Source organism: Epinephelus lanceolatus, chromosome 16 (assembly GCF_041903045.1).
Source record: "Epinephelus lanceolatus isolate andai-2023 chromosome 16, ASM4190304v1, whole genome shotgun sequence".
NCBI lineage: Eukaryota > Metazoa > Chordata > Actinopteri > Perciformes > Serranidae > Epinephelus > Epinephelus lanceolatus.
The window spans coordinates 42,265,906-42,282,637 of record NC_135749.1 but is presented as its reverse complement, the minus strand read 5'-3'; the positions used below and the strand labels follow the sequence as shown (position 1 = coordinate 42,282,637).

Here is a 16,732-nt window from a genome sequence, read left to right as displayed (position 1 = left end):
AGATGCAGTAATAGAATATGAGAGAGAGAGAGAGAGAGAGAGAGAGAGAGAGAGAGAAGGAGAGAAATGGAAGTTATCTTTCTATTCTCTCTGATGTTTTCTTCAGTTTTGAACCCATATCACAAGGAATAGGTCAAAATTACAGTAGCTCAAAAGCTGGAATTCTGAGGTATTTGTGTCTCCAAGCACAAAACATACATGTAATCACAAGTTGTTAGAATGCAGCTTGACTTTTTATTAGAGTTGGTACTGCAGAGGATAGTGGAGGGTGCGGTTGTGTGGGTGAGTTAAGGAGCTTAAAAGTGGGAGTGTCTTCTCCTCTGCCATATAAATGATCTCCCTGCTATCTTTGCCTGGGTTTAGTGTCTCTCAGCTCATCCATCCTGCACCCATTTGTCTTCTTGTCTCTACTCATTGTGTGCGGTTGCAAAAGCCCATTAAACCTCAGCAAAAATGGAGGCCATCAAAAAGAAGATGCTTATGCTGAAATTGGACAAAGAGAATGCATTGGACCAGGCTGAACAAGCTGAAGCAGACAAGAAAGCAGCCGAAGACAGAAGCAAGCAGGTGGGTTATGAACACAGATGCAAATCATGTAACGCAAACCCATAAAAGCATGTTTCATCAAACAGACTCTTTAAAATAGTCTTATCAAACAGGTTTGGGATAAACTGACTTAGTATATGATTCTCTGATGCAGAGAAGAATTTCTAGCCATGTTCCTTCCATAAGGTTACCTGTCACTCCTTAAATTCAGTGAGACTGTCTTTTTCATCAACCGTTTCATAAAACTACTATAGGTGAGCAGTTACTGCTTATGCTTTTAATTATTTATTGCTGTCTCTTGTATTTTTTATATCTTTTATATGCCTAGTTTATTTAAATTCTAAATCTGACTCTTTCTCTTCTTGACTGCTGCAACACTGGAATTTCTCAATTGTGGGATTTATAAAGGTATATCTCATCTTATCTCTTACAAAAGCTTAATGATGTCAATTTCTTGTCTTCTGTAGTCAGTTTTATCAGTCTTACAAAGAGTTCTGCAAAGGCCTAAAGCTAAGACCCAAGCCTGGCCTATCTTTAAAATTCAACCCAACTGAATCCTGGAAACCTGGAGCTATTGCTATTATTGCTTTGTTTTACTGCTTTCAATCTTTCCTGTCGTCATTTTTTTTCTACTTGTGGCACATGACATGCTCACAGTCAGCAAGTGAATTAATAATTGCATTTGAAATTCATGAATCCCCTTTAAAAAGTAAACCTGAAACACTCAAGTTTAAAGCTTTACAAAACAAAATGACCCTAAACCTGATATTTTGTTGGGTTCGGTTGAGTAGTTTGTTTGTCTGTTTAGGCTGGAACTCAGCAGCATCTAATGCAAAATTATTTCATATTTTAAAATCAAAACATTGAAAAGTGAAAAGTGACTGCACATTTTGTGAATGCATTAGCTGACCATTACAAGAATTGGGGAAGCGGTTCCACTTTAACTTTAACTTTGGATGTTGCACCTACTAGCAAAATGGATAGAAAGCAGGGTCCCACCCCTGTGCTAGCATCTGTTCCACAATGTGTAATAGCAGATTTGAAACGTGATACTGGGGGTTCTCTGTCCATATTTGGAGTAAAATGACTATCAGCTACTTTACTGGCTGTGGGTGGCTGTGGCTCAGGAGGTAGAGTGGGTCGTCCACTTATCGGAAGCTGGGTGGTTCCATCCATGGCTCCTCCAGGCTGCATGTTGAAGTATCCTTGGGCAGGACACTGAAACCCAAATTGCTCCTGATGGCTGTTCCATCGGTGTGTGAGAGTGTTAAAGCTGAGGAGCTGGTGGCACGTTGTATGGTAGCCTTGGCCACCAATGGGTAAATGTGACATGTAGAGTTAAAGAGTTTTGAGTGATCAGAAGACTAGAAAGGTGCTATACAATGCAGGTCCATTTAGAATTTAAGTGCATGATTAAAAAATACATAGGTAAGAAATATCTGTAAATAGACATGCTGACCACTTTTGTTGAGTTGTTCCTGATTAACTCTGAATCAGCCTCTGAGCTGCACAAAGCTAAAAACAACTCATTACTTCATTCTTAGTGGACAGCTGTCTGTCAACAGTTCCAGATTAATTCAGTTTTTGAATTTGTTTTCATTTAAGTTTGAAGAACCCAAAATCCAGACTTGTGTCAAATCATCGGCATTCTAATAAGGTTAACTCACTTATCCATTTACGAAGAACGGGGTCCAGCATATTTCCACATTTAAAAACCTCACTGGTAACTGTTTAATTTCCAAAAGACATGTTAGAAGAATGATGAATGAGATGTCCTCTAATTGGCAGTCTTCCTGGGAAATGTTCAAGGAGGACTACAAGGAAGATACTGAGGGTCTCTTTCACTGCATTATAGATTCCTTTATAGACTCCATCTGTTACTGTGATGACAGCATTGTACCATCTAAAAAGGAAACTGGAAGACTGCCAACTGGAGGAGGAGCAGCAGCTCTGCCACATTGTTTTCAGACATTTGTCTACCTCACACTTTTGTTAACCAAGAGCATTTTATGCAAGATTATTTTCACTACTGTAGTTTTTTGGTTTTGAAGTAGTAGTTGAGGCCATTTGCATTTTCAGGAAGTTTTTCTGATGTAAAAGTTAGCTGGAGAAAATGGAGCTCCTGGCTAAATTAAGCTACTGGATTACTGGCATGGAGCTGGAGTTTCATATACCGTGTTGGAGAGTAACTCATCATATGTAACAGAGTGATGTAATTATATTACAAAATAAATGTATCTGTAATTTTTTACAGTTGCTGAGAAAAAATATGAAATAAAATTACAGTTTCTTAACAAAATTTTGGTGTTTACAAAGGGGTTACATATGTTTGGGGTTTTTTTGCTCTGTAAAATAAAACATCATTCTGTTGCTTTGCATCTTCACTGTCCAGGAATGGCTTCTTTTGACATATTTTCCGAAAATGCAAACAGCAAAGCCTTTGAGACAAATTTGAGAGCAGCACCAGTGTTTTTAGGACTTTTCAGCTTTATTGACCAGTTTAAAACATTTGTCAGGAAAGTAATCAAATGTAATTAGTTACATTGCTTTAAAGAAATTAAAATAGTACATTACTTATTACATTTGTAACAGGTTAACTAGTAATCTGTAACCTATTACATTTCAAAAGTAACCTTCCCAACACTGCATATAACAGAGATGATATGGAGATATTGTTGCAGTGACAGAACAGCCAGTGTGAAGGTCAAAAAGAGGATCAAGAGGCAAAAGAAATATAAACCTTTCTTCCATGGATTTTCATAGGGCACATGAGGTCACTCAACAACAGGGTTGATGAAGTAAGCGCAATATAGTCAACAGCCATGTTAACACTGAATGAGGAGGTGCTGTGATATGACAACTGTGCCATGAGCAATTGCCTGGTCATTCATACCAGTAGCCCATTTCTCTGTACTGGTCAGCAAGTCTTCTCTGCTCATGTGTGCGTGCGTGTGTGTGTGTGTGTGTGTGTGTGTGTGTGTGTGTGTTTCTGTTAGCCTTGCTCTCTGTTTACACAGTTGACAAATATGTGGAATAAGTAAGCATGGGAAGCATATTTCATCATCTATAAGAATCAGATCCAAATGTAATATATCCTTTTTATAGTTCAGAATAGGTTCAGTCTGTTTTTTTTTAACCAGATTTGCTCACAGCTCGCAGAAAAATAGCCTCACCAACTTAGCCTGAGTGTCAGACTGAAGCTCCCAGAACCTTCAGTCTGACATCGCCTCCATTGAAGGCGATTTACAAGGGGGAGGGAATTTGATTTTTCCCTAACCAATCAGTAGAGATCAACAACTCACCTAGAATCTGATGTCATTAGTATCCATGCCTCAGGGGTGCCGAAAACAAGTGAGCATTGCCCGTTTAAAATGTCTCCATCGTCGTGCATGCCCAGCTGCGTCGCCGTTAAATCCAGTTTAGCAGCTTCCTTAATTTGATCCTCCATTAACACAAGTAGTGGCAAAATACCTCGATAGCATCGTTAATGTGGTCTGTAGGATCTGTAGCGGTCGCCATTGTTGCTATCCTCACCAGTTACTCACCGGCGTACAGCTTGACATCAGCGTGGCGCTGATTGGCTAATCGTTAGACCCGCCCCCACCCCCAGCATTCATTGGTCCGTCCATCATTTGGACGAGATAAATCGCAAATTCATTGCAGTATGCCAGACCAGAGATGCAAGCCTACTCAGTTGAGTGGGCGGGGTCTTTGGTCTGGAACCAGGCTATCACCAACTATGACAATTGATTGCAAGCTGGTGTGTCCAGTGTGAACTACCCAGTTAGTTAACACAGGCACCAAAAGAAAGTGGGCAGTGCTCCACAGAAAATCAGCATGCTTCACAGCAACTCCCTATCAAGTTCACCAATACCAGCTTCATGCTAATATTGGTGGACAGAGAAAAAAACAGAGCAGTGAGAAGAGAAGATGAGGTCTTGCTGTCTTTGTTAAGCCTTTATCCAAAGCGACTTACAATAAGTGCAATCAACTGTGTGGCTACAACCACAGTATTGCAAGAACTGCAGGACTGCCTCAAGTGCTACATTTAGAAACAAAAAAGAAAGGGTTTATTATTTATTTATCCATTTATTTATTTATTTATTTATCATTATTTTATGGGCCAAGGTGTGGTCTGAACAGATGAGTTCTGTGATGAGAGATGTGCAGTTACTGCTGTCCTGATGTCAATGGGGAGTTTGTTCCACCATTGTGGAGCCACCAGCAAACAGTTGTAATTTTGTTAAGCGGTAGCCGAGCCCCTTCATAGTGAGGGAGCAGCAAGCCAGATGGCAGTAGCAGAGCAAAGTGAATGGGTGGGGATGTATAGTGGTCCTGTAATGGGTACGTTGAAAACCAACCGCACTGCTGCATTGGTGTAACCCTGGACTTGTATCTGTGAAAGAATGTATTAAACTCCTGATACTGAATTGATGGCAGTGTGATTAATAGCCACACTGTCAGTTTTCACAGGCCATCGTTTTGACTGTTCACTATTATGTCATATACATATGTTCTACAAGGTGCAGACGTTTGTAGTCACCTCCCTATCAGCTCTGCTAAATTTCTGCTGACTCTGCTACCTGGCCAGTCGAGTATTTCAAATGTAAACATCATGGAAAAGGTGTACCTGCTACGATCCCAGCCACATGGACAAGCAAGTTTATTTCTGCATTCATCTGTACATTGGTGCAATCCCGGCCAAATGGATCTTCTCTGCCAACTAGCATCCTGCTAGCCATTGTACAGGCATTGGGTATTAATCTGGACGACCCTCATGCCCCCATTAGTTTCCAATGGGATATCAGAAAGTGAGATGTTCTTACCTCACTGAAACTTGGCTAAGTGAAGCTCAGCACAAGTTCAATCAGGAAGACCTTCTTTGTGCTTCATCCATTCACAATTCTCTCCATCCAACTCCCACTGCTATACTATGGGTATTCACTCTTGTAGTTATCCAATCAAACTTCACTATGAACTCTATCAGCCAATCAGGATGCTACTGCCAAATTTTAAATCTGCTCTCTCCTCTGCTGTCAGCTGTCATTTTAGGCAAAACTGTTGCGCCTTCCTCCACCCTGTTCACCTCCAGCCATCATATCCAGATCCCAAGACAAGCTCACCAGAAGCCCATTACCCTTTTTATCCAGATCATCAGCGCTTCTCCATCTTCTCAACATCTTCATCTCATCTCATCTTCACCACCTCTTCCACCACCAGTGTATAGACCCTGGGGGGGTTCCCTATTCTACTATGGAGTCATCACCCTCCTTAAATATATACTATCTTGATGGGGTCTAATCCACAAAGACTTTTTCACAATTTACACACTTATGTGTAAGTAAATAAATATTCTTTTCACACAAAAAAAAAGTCTCTCCTGATTGAAATCCTGTTATACCGGACAGTGCCATTCAACTAGGTCACTTTTTGTTTTACATATCGAGCAGAGCAGAGCAGACGACTCAAACAAAGGGTTTGTATGTGCTTTATGGTTATTCGGGATTGGTGTAACAGTAGGAATATTGAAATGTTGTCCCATTCCTGCTTGCCCTGCATCACAAGGAGAATGTACACTCTGGATCACTGCTAAAGCCTGTTCAGAAGCAGCTACAGAGTGGAGTCCCTGTCTGCGTTCAGGAGGAGTGACCATGTGGTCATTCTGCTGAGGTTAAAATATGTGAACAAACTATGATGCATGCCCCCAGTAACTCATGTGATAAAGCCGATCAGATGCCGCCCTACAGTCTGCACTATGTGATTCAGATTGATGTCGCTGATGACATCATGACTGAGTCTATGGTGGAATTTGTTTTTAAAACAACAGAAGCAACTGTACTTAAAACTACAGTTAAATCATTCCAGGACCCATAGCGCCTCATTTTCAAACTGTATAGTTTGCATAAAATGAACAATGCAAGCATTATAGTACTCAATGACTAGCGCTAAAATCAGCCCACGTAGTTGTCCCTCCATTTTGACAATAGAGAGTGTCAATAGAGAGCAGCTTTCTCACGCAAGCCATTTTATTTGGTCCGCTTGTAAATGCTGCCGTGAGAACACAAACCAATTCCAGGCAATTATGCAACTTTACGACAAACTTAGTCCCTGATTCGGACCAAAGCAAGCAAACTCTAGGTCTGAAAGCATCCTTAGTGTACTGGTTGTAGGTTCCATGTTATAAAACTATGACCCATTAATGCTAAAGTGTTAGATTTTTATATAATCAGAGCACCATTAAGGGGACATTGTGTAGCATTTTCAGTTGTTTACTGGCAAAAATTGATGTCTGCATTCATAAATATGTCATCATTGGTGTATTATTACCTCTACCAATAATCTGACTTATTCTCGTTAAAGGTGAATTTCAGATTTGTTTGTACATTGGACGGGTAAGTCGTTTTGGGGGTTCTGTAACGTTTCGCCATCTTGAAAATACATCCACCAGCAAGCGACATATAGCACTACCAGGGACAAGCCCCGCCTTTGGTGTTTTCGTTGAGAGCCAAGCCAGCGCTGCGTAACTGAGAAGCCGAAGGAGAGGAGCAAGAGGTGCTTCATTACTACCCTGGCACTACTGCAGCATAACAAAGTCCCACTCTTTGAGAATAATGCAGGATCATGCATATGCAGCATCACGGGAGGCGGAATCCTCATCACCAAGAAAGCGCAAAAGGGAATCAAAAAGGCAAGGTGACCGGTGAATTCAAAAAACGGGGTAGCCTTTCCCAAGTGGAAAGAGCTGCTGAAGGAGAAAGGTAATGCCAGTGCCGCTGTCAGTGGTGCAGTGATGCGAGGAGAGGGATGAGGTGTGTGAGGTTAAGCCACTTGTCAGTTGTCAAAAGACAAGAAGTGATTGGTTTGTTTCGATTTACACCTGGCAATTTATACAGCCAGCATGATGAAGAGGGGGTTTGTCAACTCGCGTCGCTTGTGTCTGTGTAGGAGCCTGGATGAATACTCCAAGAAGTATCGGATGATATGGTTTCATCAATGTTATCATAGCTTTTTGGTACACAGCGGCTACCATTTCAATACGCGTTTGAAACAGTGAGGCGCTAGAGTGCCCTATCTGTTTGAATGCAATATATGATTTCAATGTTAGATGGGACAAAGTCCTACACACTGTGGCTTTAAAGGTTGTTACTAAGTAATTTTAGCAATCTTGGGTAAAATTTCTCTGCAGTCTGAAGACATCAGTATGCATTACATGAGGTGCTTGTCAGATTGTCAAACAGCATGTGAAACCCGCAACACCTTTCTGATTTCGGAGTTAGGGATGGCTGCATTCAACAGTTATTATCACTTTCTAAAACATACAATTCAGCATGCTCTAACAAGACTTGGTAAGAACTAATTTGAAACATACCTTGGCACTATGTGAGCAAAAATATTTTTTATCAAAATATTCTTTGGGATGTGAGTGCAAGGTAGATCAAAAGCTAGTTAATATGAAATTACAGGCTCACACTTTTCTAAGTCTGTTACTGAAACAGGTTTTGCTAGCTGTAATCCTTACTCTTGTTCACATTAACAATTAAAATGTCTCACTTTAATGCACAGACCTACATTCAAAAGTTTTTTCTGAAGATAACATTGAAGCATAAGTTGGAGTTAGTCAAATCAATTGGGTTTTAGTGCTTAATTCACTTTAGGCACAGAACATAAGCACTGAAAGCATGTCAGGAAGGGATCTATTAATAGCCAGTATGAACAGGAAGAATGATTATATCAAAAAAGAAAAGTGCTTCAGCGTACATATTGGTATGTGAAAATTGTTTTCAGACTGACTTGAAAAAATGTGACCATACTGGAATGACATGAACTTCCTGTAATCCCGGGTATTATATCAATGAATAAAGCATGTCAAAAAGACTCTCATCAATACATTTTGATGGTGTTATTGTAAACCTGCTAACTATGTGTTTGATCTCTTACACCATCAGCATGAAGACGAACTTCTGCAAATGCAAAAGAAGCTGAAGGGGACGGAGGATGAGCTTGATAAATACTCTGAGGCTCTTAAGGACGCTCAGGAGAAGCTTGAGGTGGCCGATAAGAAAGCTGCTGATGTGAGTAATACATCTCCAAAAGTGCAATACACAATTGCTGTGATTAATTCATAATTATTGACATTATTTCGCTTGACTGTTTTTTTCCAGAGAACAGAAACTGTATATACCGTTAGAATGAATTTGGGTCTTTAAGAGGTACAGTGATTGGTTCTGCATCTTGTTTGCTTTCGTGTATTATTTCTTACTGATTAGATAGAGGAACTGTCACACATAGTAAACCTCTAAATATCACAGACTTTTTACCTTCTCATACTGGTGTACAATGTGAGCCCTGAACTGAGGCTCTGATAAAAGCTGTGATGCTGCCAGTGTAAACCAGGCCTGGCTGATGCCCTGCCTCCTCCTCCTCCCTTGCATTCCATTCTCATCATGCTCCGCATGGACTACTCACAGCTGTCAGGGGGATTCAGAGCCCTATTTTGGCTATGATGTCAGCCGCTTAACCTTGGCTGCAGTCTTAACAATGGTCCATGTCCATTTTAGGAACATCATCCATTCCGCCTGGGTCACAGTATTTATTTAGTCCCCCTTAACTCTTGCTACTTAATTACTCAATGAAATAATTACATTCTGGTGTCTCACACATTTCGTCAGACTACAACCATAAATAAAACACTGGAATGTTGTACACTACATAGAAGCTATTACAGCACATGAACAATCGACTTCTATGACTATGGCTCCTGTTAACCACAAACCATGATGATCCACAATCATAGAAGAAGAAATAGAAAACACTCCTGCCTGTATTCTCCTGCTTTTTTTTTTTTTTTTAAATCAGTTTCTAACGTTGAGTTAATCCTAAGTGTACACAGTTGTCTGCAATGGCCATTTTTCTGTCTGGAACAAAATACCAATGTAAGGGTGTGGCTCCACGGTGAGCAAGCTTCAAATTCTAGTTTATCAACTAAAATCAACACTCAGACACTCACTCATGTCATTCACAACTTCACTTATCATGACTAGGGACCTTCCCTAAAAAAAAGAAGAAAAGATTTAAAAAAAGAAAAGAAAAACGTAAAACGCAAGCAAATAAATAAATCTCATATCATTGGAATTTATTTAAAAACAACCTACATAAAAACATCTTGAGCTGTGTTTACTTTGTTCCATTTACTCCTGGTGCCCCCACTACCTCACTAAGGCCCTGTTTACACCTCATAACCTGGTAACATGCCCCTTGGGTGATTGGATCACAAGTGGGTGGCTCTAAGTAAAGGTGTGAACCCAATGTGTCCTATATGTGTGTTGAGATCTGATCGCTCAGACCACATTTGGAGGTGGTCTGCAATGCTGTTACACAGGTTAGAAGCAGCACTGAAGGTGTGTCTCTTGAGACACTCTCCTCCCGACAGTCAGTTAGTTCAGTGTCTACCCGGTAAGGCACAAACTAACACAGCAGCAGCTCTTAAACTGTCCGACAAACTAACACCAACACCAAGACAGCTCAACTATGTCATTAAACCCAATAATAACCGTAAGGTAACATTAGCTGTGTAACCCTGTTTGTGTGAGGGGTGACTCTCAACAACTGGCAGAGGGACTTCATACAGCACAACAAGCGTCCCACTGGTTAAAAACACTCCTGATTGGTCTTTGCAAACGAAAATTATCTGAAAATGAACAAAATGTTTATTTGCATACAGAGATGAGATATGAGATCCAATCACACGTGGTCTTGTGGAGATGCTCTTTTAAAAAAAATTGTCATATCATTTCATGTATCTCACTAATCATACATAGCTTTTGTATTAATCGTAAGTGCTAATATCGCAGGCAACTGCACTTGCTTGCATTTCTTGAAGACGTTTCGCCTCGCATCCAAGAAGCTTCTTCAGTTCTAAATGACTGGTTCAAAGTTGCATGCTATAAACCCTGTGTGGGTAGTAACCCTTGCAGAGTTGTAGGGGTCACATGAGCTCTTAGTTTCAGAGTCGTTAAGGTCACAATGTGAGTCATTGACCCACACCAGGGGTGAATGGGTGTGAAGTCGTCTGGGGAGGGATCCCAAGACTGCATTGTAGGTGGGGGAATCCTCCTGAGTTTCTCAGACACTCCTGCAACATAAGGAATGACAATGTTGTTACATTTTTGTGTCTCTTCCTCTCTGTCTGCTCTGGGTCTTTTAGAGGGTTTTGCAAAGGCCCAGTTGATAGCCACAGGTTTGAAGTGCTTCCCTGGTGTATTTCTGTTCCTTCACTTTCCCCTCTGTCCTAGTGGGCACATTTTCAGCCCGATGATTCAGTGTCCTGATAACTCCCAACTTGTACTCCAGTGGGTGGTGAGAGTCAAACAGCAGGTATTGGTCTGTCAAGTCAAGTCAAAATTTATTATAGCACAAAAAAATGCCTCAATGGGCTGTACATAAAAAGACATAAGCAAAACACAAATAAAATATATAAAAACAAGTGAAATGACTATGTAGAACAAATTAAACAAACAAAACAAAACAAAGCAAAAACAAAACAAAAATAACATTGGCACTTGTATATATAAAAAACTAAACATAAATTGATGCGCACAATGACTGAGTAGTAGTAGATAACCATGATGTAGTATGTAAGGACAGAGACTATGTGATGTTAAAGGCAGATGCAAAAAGGTGTGTTTTGAGTTTACTTTTGAAGGAATCGACTGTGTTGGCTTCACAGATTTGAATGGGAAGGCAGTTCCAGAGGAGAGGGGCTCGGTATGAGAAGGCTCTACCACCTGTTGATGATTTATTAATTTTGGGGATGGATAGGAGACCGACATCATGGGATTGTGGAGGCCTGATTGATAAACGTGGAGTAAGTAGAGATGAAAAGTAGGATGGTGCAAGTCCATGTAATATTTTATAAGTTAAAAGCAGAATCTTGAAGTCCGATCTAGTGTGTACAGGGAGCCAGTGTAATGAAATGAGAACTGGGGTGATATGGTCAAATTTTCTGGTTCTGGTTAATATCCTGGCAGCAGTATTCTGAACGAGTTGTAGTTTCCTAATGGTTTAATTTGGTAAACCAGAGAAAAGTGTACTGCAATAATCTAATCGGGATGAGACAAAAGCATGAACCAGTGTTTCTGCATCAGTCATGGAGAGAATGGGACGAATCTTGACAATATTACGTAGGTGAAAATATGCTGTTTTTGTTATATTATTAATATGGTCTTCAAAGGAGAGATTAGGATCGAATAAAATACCGAGATTTCTAACACGGGGGCTTTGTGAAATGATAGAACCAGCCAAGTTTAAGGTGAGATTGCAGAATTTGTTTCTGATGTGCTATGGACCTAGGATTAACATTTCAGTTTTTTTCAGTATTTAAGAGAAGGAAGTTTGATGACATCTTGTGTGCACTGTTCTAGATGGATCAGTTGATGCGAGGTGTCAGGCTTGATGGATATGTAGAGCTGAGTATCATCTGCGTAAAAGTGGGAACCTAGTTTGTATTTATTGATTAATGAACCGAGGGGTAGCATGTAAGTGGTAAAGAGAATGGGACCAAGCACAGACCCTTGTGGTACACCATAATTGACCTTTTTGCGTTCTGAAGAGCACTTATGAAAAACAAAGTGAGATCTGTCGGTAAGGTAGGATTTGAACCAGGCGAGAGCAGAGTCGGTGAGTCCTATGTAGTTTTCTAGACAGTGAAGTAGAATATGGTGATCAAGGGTATCAAATGCTGCGCTGAGGTCTAGAAGCAGCAATACTGAAGCTGAGTCGGAATCGGAGGCGAGTAGTAAATCATTGACCACTTTTGTCAGTGCGGTTTCCATACTATGGAATTTTCTGAAACCGGATTGATGAGGGTCGTATAGATTATTGAAGGAGAGGTGATCAGTGAGTTGTTGGGCTACTGCTTTTTCTAGGATTTTTGAAAGAAAGGGGAGATTTCCAATTGGTCTTTAATTATTGATGACATCAGGGTCCAGGTTATGTTTCTTGAGTAGTGGCTTGATTACGCCTGTTTTAAAAGATGCAGGTACTGTTCCACTGGTAAGAGCTATTAATTATATGTAGTAGTAGTGGGCTAACAATTGGGAAGAGGTCCTTAATGTACTTAGAGGGAATAGGATCCAGTAGGGAGGTAGTGGAATTGGAGGAGAAAACCAGTTTAGAAAGAGTTTCATCGGAAATTGTCTCGAAGTGGGTGAGTTTGCAAGGTGAAGACAGGTCGTATGAAACCACCATGTCCTGGGTGGGAGATGGGAAGATGGGTCCGTGTGTAGGTTTTCTATACACCTCTATGTTTAGGTTCCTGTCCTGTTCAATGTGTACTGCACAGTCTAAGAAGGGTAGACCGTCTCCTCTGACATCCTCCCGCGTGAATTTAATGTTGGGGTCCACTGCGTTAATGTGTTCCGTAAAGGTTTCCACTTCCTTAGTTTTGATTTTGATCCAGGTGTCGTCCACATACCTGAACCAGTGGCTAGGAGCAGTTCCTGTAAAGGTGGTCATATAGTGGCCAGTCTTTACATGGAAGATTGGGAGAAGAGAGCGCTGACCACCTTTACAGGAAGTGCTCCTAGCCACTGGTTCAGGTATGTGGACATTGAGCCATTGAAAAGCTGAAAGAACAGAATTGTTTAGATCTGTATTGTTAACTGGATTGATTGTGTTCTTTATTTTTATCATTATTATTATTATTTTTTTTTATCTTTTATTTTATTGGGGTGGGTTCGCCACAGGCGGGCTGGGAGGACGGGTGGGATGAGGGGGGTCCGGCGCCCGTGTGGGGAGTTCTAATGTTCATGTCCATGGTCTGGGAGGGATCACTGAACACTCTGGCTTTTTGTTCCTTCTATGTGTGGCCTAATGGAGAGGGAGGAAGTTGCATGACAATGCCACCAGGGGAATTGCAACCCAGGAAATACCTCTGACCAATACCCTTACTAATAAGGTCACACAGATTTGTTACACTGAGAGGACGAGAGACGGACTTCCAAATATAACAAAGATTTATTGATTAAAAGAGGTTTACTATGTTTAAAAGAACACAAAGATACCAAAAATACACAGCCTGAGTGCCAAAATAATAAATGTACTTTGCTGTATGAAATAAACAAATAAACTAGGAACAGGGCTAAGGCTTAATTTAGCTGATAGACTAAATCAAAACCAAAGGGAGGGACACAACTCAAACCAAAAAACCCCCACTACAAACCAAACCACCACGTGCCACGCCAAATTAAGGGGAGTGAGAGGGGAACCACCACAGGGGGAAATCTGCCGCACACTTCGCCAGCTCATGTCCTGGAAAAGGAAAGAAACAAAATTATAAAACTGCTTGTGGGGGGGGGGGGGGGGGGGGGGGGACACTCAGGCAGATACAGTAGGTAGTACAGTTAAAACAGGAGACCTATACTAAACACACACACACACACACACACACACACACACACACACACACACACACACACACACACACACACACACACACAAACAGGAACAGAATAAACCCAATAACTGATTAAATGACTGACACCAATTACAAATACACAAAGGAAACACAAAGTAACAAGATTATAATAAAACAAAACAACCTAAACCCCCAAAACTCAGCTGCGGGCGGAAACCAGGAGTAGTAACTAGTTGTACAGTAACTTAAGAGCAAACCCACAGCGGAATATTGAACTAAATAAAAAGAAAATAATCAAACGAAACAAATAAACCATATAAGCAAACAGAAAGAAATTAATCGAACAAAAGGAGTTGTGTTGGGATGGAGAACCTGAAGCTGCATATGCATACGGCAAGGTTACCGGGCGCACTTTAATCAATGTGCGTAAAATACTGTCACTGGCAGCAGCAGAAGACAGAGCGACCACACCGGGGCTGGAGACCGTGGACAGCCGCCCCCGCCCCCAGACGGCACACTCCTCAATCTCCACAAAGTTGCGCGCACACACACAGCACGGCCGACGGCGCTGTAAAGTAATAACCGGCAGCTATCACACCATGATGCGCTATTAAATTACTCATATAGCAGCACCTATGCCTACCTTACAAGTTGCCGTTTTGTGCCAACAACTGGAGCACACTAGACAGAGCCCTGTCCCGATAAACGCCAGGCCAATGTGAGCACACGAGCGAAAGCAGGGCCAATTAAACAGGTGGCACCGCTGCGCAATCAGGCCCAGGTGACACTGATTGAGAGTGGAGGTGGAGCAGCACTCAACCTGCCACATATGTCTGGACTTTGGATAATCACTGATTATTGACTATGCCTCTCGGACCTTTTAGGACTGTGGACACACCACCTGGACACTCTGGATGTGGGCATCATTCCCCTATAAGGCAATGTTCGTATTGTAAAAGTGAGGTTATCATATTTGGTTATATGAAATGGTGGAAAAATTGAATAAAAACAGTTGATAACATAAAAAAAAGAAATTTTGCCTGCTGTATGGAGATGCATTCTGATGCCAGGTGTGAACAGAAAATACTTGGAGCTGTCCACTTGCAATTTAATCACTCAAGACACAAATTAATACCAGGTGAAAATGGCTCAGTGACAAGCTAACAGGTGACTTTAAAGTCACTACTATGGTAATAGTGTGAAGTAATTGCATTTTACAAAGTCAGACTCACCTTTATCCACAATTTTTCCATCTATCTGCAGAATCCAAAAGTTTCCACACATTACTTCTCAGATGGTTTGGTGTAATGGTTTTCTGCTCAGCACAGCTGTAGGCAGAACACTGGTTTGTCTAAACATGTCTGCACCATGTTTATCTGTGCTCAGGCTGAAGCAGAAGTGGCATCTCTGAACAGACGTATCCAGCTAGTAGAGGAAGAGTTGGACCGCGCTCAGGAGAGACTCGCAACGGCTCTGCAGAAGCTGGAGGAGGCTGAGAAGGCTGCAGATGAGAGCGAGAGGTGATTTCTTGCAGTAATTTCCTCATTATCATCAGTGTTACATGACAACAGGGATATGTACCTAAGGGACGGTTCTGGTCTCAAGTTATTTGTTATTATAAGGAAGCAGTCATTACCAATGAAAAAGTCAGATCTTGGGCTCCTTTCAACAATACTGTAATGAATATATATAGAGAAACAAATCATGCATGTAAAAAATAAATAATTCAAGATATAATATTGTGCAAGTTAAAACAAAGAGATAAAATATCACATATATAAAATCTAATATAAAATAATATTAATTTGTGGGGGGGGGAAAGGGGTTATTGCAAATGAATAAACAGAAATGTAGTAAATGCCTATACATGATGAGAAATAATAAATATAAATATACAGAGGTGTAAGCTTTTTTTAAACAATGTAAAACACTTAGTAAAAGTATACAAAGGTAAAGTTCTCAGTGCTCAAGAGTTCAAAAGTTTTATTGTCTGTGGAATGAAGCTGTCCCTAAGCCTTATGCTGCAGTGCCGGCTGCCACATGGCAGCAGGTGGAACAGTTTGTGGCTGGGGTGATTGGGGTGTCTAATAATTCTACTGGCCTTCTTCCTGTACTGCTGGTAGAGGTATTCCATGGATGGCAGCTACTGGTGACGTGCAGTGCAGTTTTCACACCTCTCTGTAGAGCCTTATGGTTGGGGGGCGTACAACTGCTATAACAGACGGTGCATAGCAGCTGGGTCAGGATACTTTTAAAGATGTAAGTCAGTATTGAGCCTCCTCAGCCTGCAGATGAAGAAGAGCAGTGCCACGCACAGACATTTTGATGGGCAGGTGCTCAAGTGGAAGAAGGAACATCTCTTCCACAATTTGATCTTTTTTGCACACAGAGTGTTCTGGTGCAAAAAAACAAAAAATGTGTGCATGCAAAGTACATCCTGCTAGGAGGTTTCTATCCGCCAGCACCAGAGGGTTTCTTGAGGCCTCAGTAAGGATATTTGTGCACAGTTATGAGCTAGAGAAAGGTCTGTCTTACAAATGAGGTGTCTCAAGCTCTACAGTATACTGTATACATCTAGCACCTTATACATTTATCATTTATTAATAACAGGCTACAACAAAGACATAAATGACACACACTGTGCACACTTTAGTGCTCTATAAAACCATTCAAAATCAGCAAATCTTGACAGAAACCGAAAAGCCCTGTTCTCTGAATAAATGCAATAATAAACCAAACAACCTACCTTCCAAACTACAAAGCAGACCTATG

General features: G+C 41.0%; 1 protein-coding gene across 1 annotated transcript in view; it reads left to right on the top strand.

Moving 5' to 3' along the window:
- Positions 1–347: 347 nt before the first annotated feature.
- Positions 348–16,732, top strand: part of LOC117248496 (tropomyosin alpha-1 chain) — a 69,534-nt gene continuing 53,149 nt past the window's right edge. The window contains exons 1-3 of the mRNA XM_033613638.2: positions 348–567; positions 8,493–8,618; positions 15,347–15,480. Of these exons, the coding sequence (XP_033469529.1) occupies positions 454–567; positions 8,493–8,618; positions 15,347–15,480 (374 nt within the window). The 5' untranslated portion in view covers positions 348–453. The remainder of the gene's footprint in view (positions 568–8,492; positions 8,619–15,346; positions 15,481–16,732) is intronic.